We start from the raw sequence: 15123 nt of genomic DNA on the forward strand, positions 1-15123 counted from the left end.
TCTGAGAGGAATAATACAGTCCCTCTTTCTCCAGCCCTTGTGGACCGATGTGCAGTTGTTCTTACATTAACATACAGTTTTAACAGCGACGACAGGCTATGTATAATCTTAAACATAAGACAAACATCTACATCAGATTATCCCAATTTAGCAAATTGTACTTTTTTAGTATTAAAAATAAAAAATGATGAAAAAAAACTCTTTTTAATAAATAAAAAAATTGTGATTGTTTATACAGAGAGTCCAGTGTTTTTAGAGTAGTTGTACTCGCTTGTGACCGGGTTGTTAAGACAAAAAGTGATATGAGAGATACTAATGAAATACATACAACATAGCGGCCTCTGTTGACATATATCTAAATTTTGACAGACAGAATTTGACCCAGTTACAGACCTTTTTAACCTGAGCCTTAAAAGAAAGTCTGGAATCAAGATCAATTCAGATACAACTTGTAGCCTTTCCCCTGAAACAACAACATCTGGCACTACACTTGAACTATTTGTTTTGGTAAAAAAAAAAAAAAAAAAAACACTGTTTTACAGATATTTAACTGTAAACCGCTTTGTTCTAGCCAAAATGTCACATTGACTAGGGATTGTGTAAGTTCATTTGCGATTTGTGACACACTGTTTCCGTGTATATAAATAACGGTGCCTTCCGCATTCATTTGGTGTCGGGACAAACGGATGGAAGATCATTGATAACGTAAATAGCAATGGACCCAGAATAGACCAATAGGGAACACCTGTGGATATACATTAGGGAGCTGATTTATAATTCTGAACTCGGACATTCTGTGTGTGACCGGACAAATATGATTTGAATATGATAAGTCTCTGGAGAAAAATACTAATAATTTAGAAATAACACTCTCTTGGTTTACAGTGTCAAAAGCCTTCGTGAGGTCAAGAAACACCGCCCGAAAACCCCACCTTTGTCTAAGAGAGACTTCACTTTTTCAGTGGAATAACAATTTGCCACCTAGTTGAAGTTTACTCTGAAGCCAAATTGCATTGGATGAACTAATAAAAATGAACTAGTATTTAGATAATCAGTGATTTGCAGCACCATTCATTTCTCTGCAACCTTTGAGACTATTGGTAAAATACTAATAGGTCTGTAATTACTAACAGCATGAGAATCTGCACTTTTAGATATAGGCACTACAGCAGATGATGACTTCCAAGCACACGGGAACGTCCCATGAGAAAGTGAAAAGTTGATCATTTTGGTGATGGTTTTAACTAGTGACTCATTGAGCTCTTTAAGCATTACTACATCAATACCAAATATATCCTTTGCTCTGGATGGTTTATGAGATGTAAATGGTCTAAAAATGTCCAATTCATTGACTGCTTTTAAAGGCTTGTTCCACTGTATTAGCTAGACAAACTTTTGTATAACTAATGTATAAAAATGAATGTAAAAAAAGTTTCAAATTTCATAACTACTGTTTGAAGAGTGAGGACGATAAATTACAATTAATACAAAGATTCAGAGTCTGAATTTCAAACCAATACATTCCAAATCCAAACAATTTGACCAAGCGATTTCATTAGACTGGAAACCAGTTTTCTCATAGATCATAACTTGTTTGATCATAACCCCTCTTAGAACAAACTCTATCTTTCTTATAGAGTTTAAAAGCAGGCACTTCTAATGCTGCTGACGGGGAGTTTACATGAAGCCATGTCTCGGATAAACAAAGAAAATCTAAATTAGAGTTCAGTAAAATATGATGAATTTGATCACTTTTTGATATAATACTTTGTGTTCAAATGATCACCTAAGAGACCCTTTGGCTTAACTTTAGGATCCCAAATTGTTCTTGATTGATTTCCAGTCCGAAAGATCCCCCATGATGCCAGGCTCTGAGCTCTCTGGAGTGGCGGCTTGACTTCCCTGTCGAGTTGAAGTTGGATTTCGGGCTTCGGGTCACGTCACGAGCTCAAGACCTCCACCAAGGACAGCAAGTATGTTATTTCCTATCCAAAACAAAGATTATATGAACATGTCAACTCATAAATGTCTTACAGCAGAATTGAATTCTGTTTGCATCACAGATTCTGTTATTTTTCTGTTTATTATCATAAAGCTGCTTCAAAACAATCTGTATCGTATAAAACACTATATAAATGAAGGTGACTAGACTATGACAACAACATTAAAATGAACTCTGTTCAATACACAAATTTGAAAATAGATAAATGATAATAACAAATGATTATAATCCTACTCTGTCCATCTGTTACACTTCCTCACACCTGAAATCACTGATCGAGTGAATCTCCTGAACTTCTCCAATCTACAAGAAGATCATTTCTAATCCATTCATGTTGTAACATCTGCTCTAACGTCGGCCGTTTAGTTGGATCCTTTGTTAGGCACTGGCTAATCAGATCACTGCATTCTGTACCAATATTAATAAGAAGAGAGCTGGTTAGTCATTACCATGTGACATCTAAACATGATTCATTTAAGGTAAAATGTTCGTTATCTTTACTTTAAAGGTGAAGTATGCAGTTTCTGTGACAAAAAGAGCATATTTTCAAAAGACTTTGCGTGCTTCACGCCTTTTTCCAACTCAAACATCACAAATGCAACTGGTTAAAAAAAAATCTTACATAGAGTACTTCACCTTTAACTGTCTCTGTACAGAGCCTTTGCTTTATGTGTGCGTTTAACAAAGATATCAATGTTATTCACCTTTGGATAAGTTGGCGTTCCTAAATGTAACTTTGGCTTGTGTGATTTCCATTCTATTGCCAAAAGGAGAACATGCGTTCACCATCTCATATAACAACACTCCTAGAGCCCAGACGTTTGTTGGGACGGCGTGGAACCTCGTATCTGTGAAGACTTCAGGTGGGCAGTAAGTCATTAATCCTGTAAGAAAGACATTCGCGCATTGTTGAGCTTTCTTATTTAAAGTGTCAAATAATCAGTAAGTCACACATTCATGTTTCCACACTGCCAAAATGCTCACCAAGGTATATTCTGCTCTCGTAGCCGTCACTACTAAGTAGCTGACCGCAGCCAAAGTCTATCAGCTTGAGCTCTAACGTGTTTTTCTTCATCAGGAAGTTTTCCGCATGAATGTCATTATGAAAAACGCCATGTTCGATGCAGTGTTGTACTGCCAGCACAGCCCGTCTCATGATGACCCGTGCCGTTGGTTCATCCAGTTCAGGGTTACGGATGATGAAGTCCAGCAAGCTCTCGCAGGGTTCGGGGTACTCCATGACGAGAGGGAACTTTCGAGGGTGTTCAAACCACTCGTAGAGCTGTATGACGTAGGGGCTTCTGGGTTCTTGCCTCATCATTAGAAGCAGCGCCACTTCTGTTACGAGAGGTTCGGGATGCCCAGGCTAGAGAAAAGTAGCAGACAGAAGATTAGCTGGGTACAAATCTCATTTATGAATGTACTTTTCTTTGATCTTTGTAGATACAGAGCCTTTTCAGCTCAAAGTTATTTGTTGCTTCTAGGCTTATTTGTCGATAACATTAACAGCTAATGCTTCCTACAGGTGTATTGACTACAGTAATCAGCACTTAAACAACTAAATACACATTCAGGTTTTAAACAACTTACAATATCAAGATAACGATTGTTGTCAATCTTGCTGATCTGTTTGATGGCAACCTGCAAAAAAACCAACAAAAAATGTTTCAATAACAGTAACAGTATTCAGGCACCTGACCTTGCACTAGGTATTAAACCATCTGTAAATTGTTTTAAATATGTATTTGTTTCAAAATGTTTGTACAGTTGGGTAATATTTACCTTTTTGCCATCAAATTTCCGTGTTCCCTCGTACACCCTGCCAAATCCTCCGGATCCAATCATCTTTCCTACGTTGAAGAAAGACGCAAAGGACTCTGAAAAACAGAAACAATATGATAAATATATGAGCTTGCTGGATCCTTTGAATTAATAATAAAAGGTTACACTTTATTTTAAGGTGAAGTACTTACATTGTACTTACTCAGATAAGAACTGGGTAATATTAATTAACTACATGTACTTACTATAGAGATACGGTTGGTTACTTGTAATTATTTATAATTTACTGTTATCCCTATAGTAAGTACAGTAGATGTACTAACGTGTAACTACGTCACCTTACAATAAAGTGTTACCGGTAGCACTTTATCTTACAGTCCTGTTTCCCATGTGCATACTATGTACTTATTACAGTTATTACAATAACTGGGTAATAACTAGATACTAACCCTGAACCTTTACCTAAACCTAGGGAGAATAATATTATTATTCTCAGAAAACAAGCCTTAAGATATTTTTAGTGGAAAACAAGACGACAATACTGTTTAAAATAATGTTCAAGAAATAATGACTGTGTATTTACCATTATTTGGCTTGACGGCTGAGTGATCTGGATCAGGCTCTGGGTCCAGATCTGGTGGAGGGACGAAAGGCTCCACAACATCCACAGCACTACTGTGGCAACAGCAGCCGAAATGATGTTTCATAGCCTTCCACACGCTCACGAGGAAAGTACAAATTCCTCTCCTCTTCCTACATTCTGTAGGTTTTTTTGAAAAGAAGAAAAACAATTGAAAAGACAACTATTAGAAACATCTCTGACCTCAAACTAAACAATGACACACTTACACATTTTACTGTTCCATTCTTATTTGTAATGTTACAAAATCAAGTAAAGCAAATATTATACGAAGGCCGTGCTTCTGCTTCATGCCTGCATAAATGTCCCAAAGTCTTATTCCACAATAATGCGTATTAACATCCAGTTTTTTTTCAATGTTTCAAAAATGTTTTTTTCTTGGTTATACAGATGTTAAGGGAACAGTCTGTTTTATAATTTTGCAAACATTATGGGAACGTTACTTTTGAATGTTCTGAAAAATATGTTTTTTGAAAAACAAACGTCCAACTAAAATATTTTGGAAAAACTTTCGGTAAGAAAATTTCAGCTAAATTATGCTGAGCAACGGTAAATATGACTAGACCATAACCTGTTAAAAACTTGAAGCAGTCTTATGCACAAAATAGCAAAATCTCTATCAGAACACTTTACACCCCTCAGCCTTATTTCAATCTCACCTGTTGAGCTCTTGTTCGCAGGAGACACCTCCACGGCACCCTGAGCTGTTAGGCCATTGGAAGTCACTGTTGGCTCCACAGGAACTTGACCTGGCAGCGGAGAACACATCATCTCTTGGAGGCTGTCGGACCTGGACAACCTCCAGTCGCCACAACTGTCCTGTTCACCTGGGCCGTCCGATCCGTCGCCACTCCACCTCCACTCAACGATGTACGTCCCTCTGCTGCTGAGACTCAACTCTCCACATGACCGCCTGGACGCACATCCATCATCTGGGCTCTGCTGAATGCCGTTCTGCCTCTTCCTCGTCCTGTGATCCTGACCTGTGAACACAGAACCAGAAAACTCAGAAGACAGAGGAGCTAAATCATCAGAACTGAGACTCCAAACCTCCAGACCAGCCGTCTGAGTGGAAGCAGCTCTCCTGGATCTGGAGCGGCCTGAGGCTGGAATATTTCAGACATCACATAGTTAGTTATGTTTTAATAATAATCAATGATCAATGTCAGTGGTCAATTACAAATTGTTACTCAAATTGAAAGGTTTATTGCACATGCAAGGAATCAAATACATGTGATCCCTTAGCTGGGAAAATTGGCGGATCAAATGGTTATCATAACATATAAACAAATGAAAAACTAGAACACTAACCTCCTCTTTCACCCATGTGAGCCATCAACGTCCTCCTCCAACCTGCAATAGAAACAATACAAAATAACAACACAAAAAAATAATACAATACAACCCTCCTCAGAAATACTACCAAAAGAAATCAAATAAATAAAAATGATAAATAAATAAATAAATAAAACAAAAATAATAAAATTAAATAAAACTACAAACTCCTAGATTAACTCCCAGATAATAACAATTAGTTAGATAAAAGCGTCCTCAGAAATAATATGAAAAGAAAAAAGCAAAGGATATATCCTCCGATCTACTCCTTGTAGAATATAACAAGTTTTCTCTCAGGATTCCTCCAAATAGCTTCAAAATCACAAGATCTGTGCAGAAAATACTCGGCAAAAATCTCTCAATTCGCCTCGTCTCTCAAACAACAGATAGCGATGTTTGAGTGTACAAACAAAAAATCATATCACGCGTCTCTATAGCAACTAAAATTCGAATCATCATCGCACCAGACCTGAAGTCGGCATCGATTGATCTACTTGCAAAACACCTCGATGTACATGCGAAAATGTCTTCAAAACAAATAAAACTATCCAGACATAAATACAAAAGATGGAGTATTTGCAATGATGATGATGACTAGTGACTTTTATAGCCAGACACGCGCTCTTCTGAATTGTTGTGTGTGTGTGAGAGTCGTGTGTGTCGTAATATTTATAGGCCTAGAGATTGTGCTTTCCGCATCCCGTGAGACTGCCTTTATGTCGAAGTATTATGAATAGTATGGAATCTTGTTTCCGCCACAAAATACAATAAAATGAAAACAGACATCCTGTGTCAATCATACCTTACGAAAAATAAGTTTAGTTAAGTGATCTACAGTATTAGTATGGGTAGACAGTGGTGTAGTCTACGTGATACGCAGGTATACGCCGTATACCCACTAGAAAATGTCAAGGATTTCCGAATGCCCACTAGGAAATGTCAAAGATCTCCATCTACCCACTTAAAAAAGCGTGAGGATTCGTAACAACTTCGTTTTGTGAAAGAACGTTCATTCATAAATTCACCCCGCCGTGACGTCTGTGTTTGCGCAACGACACGGATCGAATAGCGGAATCCAGCATCAAATGTAACTTAGCCTACTGTAAAGCGGAACGTCACGCAATTTGGCCATTTTTGAATGAATAAATCAAAAGTAATGATACAATGAATCAAATCTCGATATGTACTAAGTGTCTTATGAATATCAAAGCTCAAAAAGACTGCTATTGAAATAAACTCTGAATGTTCTGCGTGTTTCTGTGAATGAGCGCTCAATGTGTGCTCTACTACACACTGACGCGCGCGTGACACTCGTGGTGTTTTCAGCGTCTATGGCTGCGTTTACACTTGGCAATAACATGCGACCTGTATCCGGATGATGTTGTCCACATACACATTGAAAAGACAAGTGTAAACGCACTTCTGATCGGAATGTCATCCGATCCATGTGTCCAGGTTCGGAGGTAGTCGAGGACGCATTGTGACCGGATCTCAGTGTAATGTAAACGCAACCAGCCATCGTGTCTGCATTCACAGGTGGACGTAATTTAAATCCCGCCCAGTCTCCCCGCGTGGCTGTCAGAAAATAATGGCAAGACGCAGTTTAGACAAGAAATGAAACTTATTTGAACCTTACAATAAACGTCAATCTTTAAAACAGTTTATTTAGACTTACATGATACTATGTGTGTCATTTTTTATTTTAGTTTTGCAACATTATCTGAACGAGGCGATCGCCTGTACAGTCAGTCATGATCTTAATGAAGAGCTGCACGCTGCTTTGCCAGAGGAATAATCGGAATCGGAATAATTTTTTTATGTTTAAATGTTGAATGTTTTTATTGTTTCAGCATGTTTATCAATCTCCCATTTCTGTCAATATAGTCATCGCACGCTATGCTTAAAACCAGATGATCGATGTGACTTTAACATGATCAACCCAGTTATTTTTGTATGATCAACTCTGGAAGTATTCCTTCGTTCAAAAAAATTAATTTGATCTAATTACTGGAGATTGAAAGTAAAGTGAGTGAGTGAAAGCAATTGGGACATTGTTTAATTTGTATCATCTTTACTCTTAATCTGGTGTCGTGCCACAGACCTAATTTATGCAGGAAACAGGAATCCGATCGGTTATCCAGATATACAGAGGCTACTTAATGTGAACAAATGTAAACGCACAATGTCCTGATTGTCTAATGATCCGATCTGCTTGATCGGATCACGGTGATCGCATGTTAATGCCAAGTGTAAACGCAGCCTATGAGGAGGACATGCACGCATTTGAACTTCATTGCAGAGCTTTTATGAGAGTCGATTCACAAGAATTTTACCATTTCATTTGAAAAAACTATCGTCATTCATTCGTATCATATACACACTCACAAACTTTAAAGTCTTCATGACAACCTGTCAAAATCAAAGTTTTGTATAACTTTAAGAAAATATAACAGAAATATAGTACTATTGCACAGTAGAGTATAGCCTACTTCAAGTAGGCCTAATAATAATAATAATAGTTTATTAAAACACACAGAAGCTCAAATGTCTTTAATTTACAACCCACCAAAATAATAGTTTGTAGAGATAAATAAAGTAACTCGAGGGAATTATGAAAGAAATTGCAAAGTAAGATGTACTTTTTAAAATAATAATAATCAAATCTATTAAAATCAGCGGTATATCACAGCATATCACAGTATACTCACTACAAAAAACTATACCACTGGGGTAGACTGAGTACAGTTGAGACACTTTTTGCGTCTTGATTTTTCACACAAAAATAGATACTGAAAAGAAGTGAATTTCCACATGACATGCCACATGACATTTCATTAGCTTGTAGACTAAGATATTATCAATCGAATCAATAATACCCATAATATTGTCCACAATTGGCTCATAAAAATAAGATGCTTTTTGTCTCAACTTTGTCTCAACTGTAGCCTACAGTTGAGACAGCTAGGCTACCATGGTACAGTTGAGACACCCATTTTTAATGATGTACCCTAAAGGTAACTAACTGTTCATTGCAAATATAATAAAGACAAATAAAGAAAAAAAAAATTGGGCAACATGTTTGTTTGTTTATTCATCCATTTAAATTCATAAATTTTATTTAAATTAGCACTGGTTAAAATTTATAAAACGGGAACAATATATTTTATATATTCGTTAATACACAGTTTAAATATCACAAATATCACATTTTATTTTCATTTGCGTCCTATGCTGACTAATTACGAGAATTGAACCTGTTATCATAACACTGAACAACTAAACAGCGTGTTTCGTAATAGAACTCTATCGCGGGGACAGATGATAGTGTGTCTCAATTTACCCCGCTGGCCACCTCTCACATTTCTCTAGATTTTGCAATGACCTTGCATGACACAATATCATGAAATATATGCCAGTTTTTAGAGCACAGAATAACGTTTGTGATGATACCAGTTATGTTTAACAGTCACATAAGGATAAGCTATTCACTGTGGAGTGTGCATGGTGAAGTGAAAGTCTTATCTTAGAAAATTTTGCCGATATCTTCGGATCGGAGATGCGTCCATTGTTTAAATTTCACACGATCAAAGAGGATACTAATACACGTGCACAGCAAAAATCTCAACTTGTGCTTGCTTAACATGCAAGTTATTTAAGGTGTCTCAACTGTACACAGTCTACCTCTTTTAAACTAAAAATAAGAAAGTGTACTTTCAGTCTACTTATATAGCCTACTTCTCAAAAACATACTTTATGTACTTCTCAGAAATATAGGCTACTTAAAACACTTAAGTGTACTTGACTTATACTGAGATAGCTACTTGTACTCGATCTTTTGATCGAGATATAGGCTACTTAAAAGTATAATTAAGTATTCAAAGTATATACTTGGCTTGTAGTTGTGTTAACTCTTTTGATCGAGGAGCCTATTAAATCTACAATCTGCAAAACACCCTGATGTACATGCGAAAATGTCATCAAAACTAATAAAACTGTCTGGACATAAATACAAAAGATGAAGTGCATGCTGATGATGACTAGTGACTTTTTATGTCCGCGCTTCTGAAAGGCTTGTTGTGTGTGAGAGTCGTGTGCGGCCTAGAGATTGTGCTTTCCGCATCCCGTGAGACTGCCTTTATGTCGAAGTAGTATTAATAGTGTGGAAGATTGTTTCAGCCACAAAATACAATACAATTAAAACAGGCATCCTTGTCTGTCAATCATACCTTACGAAAAATAATTTTAGTCAAGTGTTCTATTAGTATACTTCTTTTAAACTAAAAATAAGAAAGTATTCTTTCAGTCTAGATTTTATATACTTCTCAGAAATATACTTAAAATTACACTTAAGTGTACTTGACTTATACTGAGAGAAAAGTCCAATTAAATATATTTGGCCTGTACTTGTACTTTTGATCGAGATATACTTAAAAGAATAATTAAGTATTCAAAGTATACTTGGCTTGTAGTTGTGTTTATTCTTTTGATCGAGTAGCCTATTAAATATACTTTTTTTACGTAGTATTTCATATAGTCTTATGAAACTCACATTGTTTGAAAATATCGATTAGAATATTGATATAAAACAGATATGTTTCTAATTCTGCATATCTGAATTTGTGTAGGCTAGTCCAATGTTAGTGTACATAGAGAAATTTACTTTAAAGGGTTAGTTCACACAAAAATGATTAATTCAAAAATGAATCATTAATGACTCACCCTCATGTCGTTCCAAGCCCGTAAGACCTCCGTTCATCTTCAGAACACAGTTTAAGATATTTTAGATTCAGTCCGAGAGCTTTTTGTCCCTCCATTGAAAATGTATGTACGGTATACTGTCCTCGTCCAGAAAGGCAATAAAGACATCATCAAAGTAGTCCATGTGACCTCAGTGGGTTAGTTAGAATTTTTTGAAGCATCGAAAATACATTTTGTTCCAAAAATAACAAAAACGACGACTTTATTCAGCATTGTATTCTCTTCCGGTTCTGTTGTCAATCCGCGTTCATGAGTCCGCTGATGTAAGACGAGCTGTCGTGTTATCTGGTGCGCCCGAGCTTCGTTTACAGTCTGAGGGAGACGCACGCTCAGGGCCTGAAGTTAAATTTTTTGACCACCAGCCACTGTGGCAGGTGGATTTAAAAATCCACCTGCCACAGTAACTTTTTACCAGCCAATTATTATTTTTTTTTTTTTTGCCTCATAAAGGTGAAAAATAGAAATCACACAAACAATTTTCTTTAACTTGTAAGAATACACATTTAAGTGCTGTCAAGTTATTAACGAAATCATTATAAGTAATAATAACTCTTAAAATTCTAATGAATTCTAATTCTAATTCTAATAAAACCTAAAATTCTCGGGACAGCAGCATGTGTCCAAATTTTAATCTTAACAGTTCGATTTCATCAGAAACGATCTTAAAACAGGGCTTTACTTGTAAAACGCCGAACTTACCCTTTAAGGGGGTCGCACACCGGATGCGCGGCGCCGCGTCGCACAGAACCACGTCTTTAAAATTCGAACACATTACTTTTTTATCAGTGTACACACACCAGCGGCGCCATTCGGCGTCTGTCCGCGGCGCCCAGCAACAGCTCAGGACCTTGTTCAAAATCCTGCCGCACCACAGAGCGCCGTTTACATAGTTTTACATTAAATGTACATTTACTGTCTCAAATCGTCGTTAATGTAAATACTGACTTCACCCTGTGCTGCAATATACATTTAGTTTTACATGCATTCACAGAAATCAGCTGCTTGAATGAAAATTGTTGATGTTATCAGACATACGAAAAAAGAAAAAAACTAATGAATCACTCAATTCTCATTGGCTACCCGCCAACGTGGCAGGTAGATTGACAGTTTTACCCGCCAATTGCAAAATTCACCCGCATTTGGCGCATGGTCAGGTGTTAATTTCAGGCCCTGCGCACGCTGTAAACAAAACAATTTTTGCAAACATGTACACAGAAGTTACGCTGTGCAAGAGAGTGACACCCAACAGGAAGATATGAGACAGCCTTTATACTGTTTTCAAGGTTCCTCCTCACCCGCTGTACCTTTCACCCACCCAGATAAGGTCCTTACTGCTGTTCAGTTTCTACTTAGACACAAACTGGTACTGAAATAAACTGGCCAAAACTGACCGTCCCTAATGTCAGAGGTCCTGTCCCATATGTTCCTGAAAAGTCACGCACAAGCACGTACACACATATACTTTTATACATTGAATAGGTTCTTTCTCTTATGATACCTGTTTGGGATCAATGACTATTAAAATTTCTACAACAATTCCCCCTTTTTATCATTCAGATTACCCAATCATAATAATAAAAATAATAGAACAAATTTTAAGTCATTTCATCACACTTATACTCTTCATCTCTGCTTTTCACATAACTGACCACTCTCTTAAACATTTGTGAAATAACATTTGGAAAAGTAAAAATTAGGCTGTTTTTGTGGGGATAGTCCCTTAAGTATTAGCAAGCAAGTAAAGACTTTATCTGAGGCCGGGCTGAATGAATAAGCACTGTTATTGCACTCCCGACCTAGGTCGGACCCTCAGTCACCTCAGTATAAACAAGAAATAGTGTATAGTTTAAGTAGGAAACACATCAATTTAACACCCTCGTTATCATTACACATCTTGAAACCCACATGGCATTTCAACAGGCTAAGAAATACGAAGAAATAAAAGTAGAATAAAATCCCTCATTTCGACCCCTCTCCTTGTACGTCATCACATAGCGGATAACCACAGCTTTTAACCTTCTGTTCATATCAAAAACATTCATAGAAAGAAAGAAAAAGAAAAGGAAACATACACTTTAACACATGTCACAGTAGCTCCCGCTACTTGTATCATCATATTTTGTTCATCCTACTGAACAGACATCCCAGCTTTAACCAGTCACTGTACTGAGCTGGAAACACTCATTATAATTCATGGTAAACATAACAATATTGATAATCCTATCGCTGAAATTGGTAGTACAGTACCCCCAACCCCCCAAAGATTAACCAATCTTATCCATTTACCATCAGTCCACGCCCATTTCCATACATCGCCTCCATTTTCCTAACCATATTTTCTTAACTTTTAACTCGATTCAGCCAATGGTTTTACTTAGTAAGCTCTATTTAACACCATATTTAATAAAATCTATCCAGAAAAGGTTTTATATTTTTTATCCATTCTTTTAACCAATGTAGTTGTTCAAAATTAACTCTAATATTTCAAATACGGACCATCTTTTAGCTTATTACCATACATATTCTCCCATGATCAGCCTTTCTTACCCTTAATGGAAAGCCTAATCATCAAGTTTCTTCAATAATAATCCCTATAATTTACCTGAAATATTTTCTAATGAATCCTTAACCAATCAAATCATTTGATCTAGCCATATTTTGATTCAATCAAATAAAATCATCAAAATCATCACAAAAACAGATTCTTTTGCTAAACTCAAACCATTAGTTGGTGAATCTTCCTTCAGGTGTGTTGGTCACCTCATTTGCCCCATGGACATTCTGTCTTCACCAGGGTGACTCTTTGCGAGTCGTTGCCGTAGTCTTTCCCTCGCCGGTGAGGGAGGCTGTTACTAGCACGAGCCTTTGACCCCTCAAGTTGTCCTCATATTTGATTGTTGAGGCCTGTCGGTGTAGTCTAAGGTGAGAGGCTTCGACCCAGGTGTCCCACTCTCCAACCATTTTCTGATCATTACCAGATTTGCCCCTTAGATCACGATGTACCCCTACTGGAGTGAACCATCTCCTGCTTTGACCTGTGAATGAAGACCTTAAGGTTTTGTTAGTGACCGCTTGTCTGGCCGGTCGTGCCTATTGGTGTGACCTGTGGAATTTTCACCATTTGTTCACCTTGCTGATGATATGCATAAAGAATTTCAAGTTTATTCTCAACACTTGTCCAATTCAACTCTGTTTCTTCTCATTTTACAAATCATCTTATCACTAAATAATTTCTTCCTCACTTAATAGCACTCAGAGTTCTTTTCCTCTGAAAAACCTTCAACCCACTTTGCTCATGTAAACAAGTCAACATTTATACATTTAGAACAGAATCAGTTCTGTATGATTCAATCCATCCTGACATCCTGCATAAGGAAAATTTTAAGTTATGCGCTGTGCAGGTGTGGCCCTGTTTCTTTCTGCCACAATAATAACCCAGGCCAGGATAGTAAGTCAAATTCATCCATAACCATTATTTTATTGGGCACATTCTGCCCTGCATCAAAAGTCTGCATGCTCTGTAAAGAAAAACAAATGTCGAGGTTATTTTCAGATAGTAAAGTACACGTAGTTTCTTTTGTCTGCTGTGCTGCCGCGGCCTTCACTGCTGCATCTGCCCTGGCGTCTCCTGTTGAAACAGTCCTGCAATTTTGTTATCAGCGTGTGCGGCACACGTACAGACAGCAATTTTGTTAGGGAGAAGAATGGCTTCTTGCCAGGCTTTTACGAAGTCAAGCTCAGTGTCTTCCCAACATATATTGTCCCCTAGTAAACCATACTTTGTCAATTGTTATCAAAATTGTTACCAATTGTTACCATCCCCCTTTTGATGCAATGATTCAACTCTTGCATCAATCTAACGTAATGGTGTTTGGATAAAGTTTGCCATCATCACTAACCCAAACGTTGTCCTTCAGACAAATTTCCTTCAGACATCTTTCTCTGCCTCTTGAAACAAAAATATTACTTAAAGCCACAAACACATCTTCTTATCAGAGTATTTGGAGGGCAACGGCCCTCAGTCTTACAGTGTATCCTGCTTTTCAGGCCTGTTGTTTGGTCTCTTAAGCCCGTCATCTACAAACATTTTCAAAGTCATCAATTGTTTCTGACAGGTCAGGTCGTGCTGTACAGACTTGGTCAATGTATGTCAAACAACATTTTCCCCCTTTTGTTCACAATATTCATAAATGTGAAGGACTCTCTGGATAATTTGATATTGACTTAGCCAATATGTCACTTTGTTATTGCCTTCAAATCTATAACATTTTAGTTTATCTCAACCCATTATGGATGACGATCTACCACTTCACAAATCCAATTGACGTAAATGCTTTTAATCCATAGATTGATTCATAATTACCAGTAGCAGACAGAGCTGGATAACTAATCCATTTAAAGCTCGTCCCATGTTCTACATCATCTTTTCATCAAATGGACTCAACAGAATTAACAGCTTCTTTAAAATTTGTCATTTGCCTTACCAGATTTTAGTGGCTAATGACACAATTTACACACTATTCAGACGCAGTATTCATACCCCAAACTAACCCATACAAGACATAGAGTGCAGTCACCATCACACACACACACACATTAGACACAT

The 15123-nt window shown here is 37.1% G+C and overlaps 1 protein-coding gene across 1 annotated transcript; it reads right to left on the reverse strand.

Moving 5' to 3' along the window:
• Nucleotides 1-1856: 1856 nt before the first annotated feature.
• LOC143732210 (serine/threonine-protein kinase pim-3-like) lies at nucleotides 1857-3243 on the reverse strand. Its single transcript, XM_077223003.1, has 3 exons — nucleotides 2987-3243; nucleotides 2707-2886; nucleotides 1857-1985 (listed from the first exon to the last, which is right to left on the reverse strand). Exons 1-3 carry the CDS (start codon nucleotides 3240-3242, stop codon nucleotides 1936-1938), a joined length of 486 nt encoding a protein of 161 aa, XP_077079118.1. The 5' UTR covers nucleotide 3243; the 3' UTR covers nucleotides 1857-1935.
• Between the last annotated feature and the right edge of the window lie 11880 nt (nucleotides 3244-15123).

This window comes from Siphateles boraxobius, unplaced genomic scaffold (assembly GCF_051911475.1).
Source record: "Siphateles boraxobius isolate OS27281-9 unplaced genomic scaffold, OSU_SipBor_1 9, whole genome shotgun sequence".
Classification (NCBI taxonomy): Eukaryota; Metazoa; Chordata; class Actinopteri; order Cypriniformes; family Leuciscidae; genus Siphateles; species Siphateles boraxobius.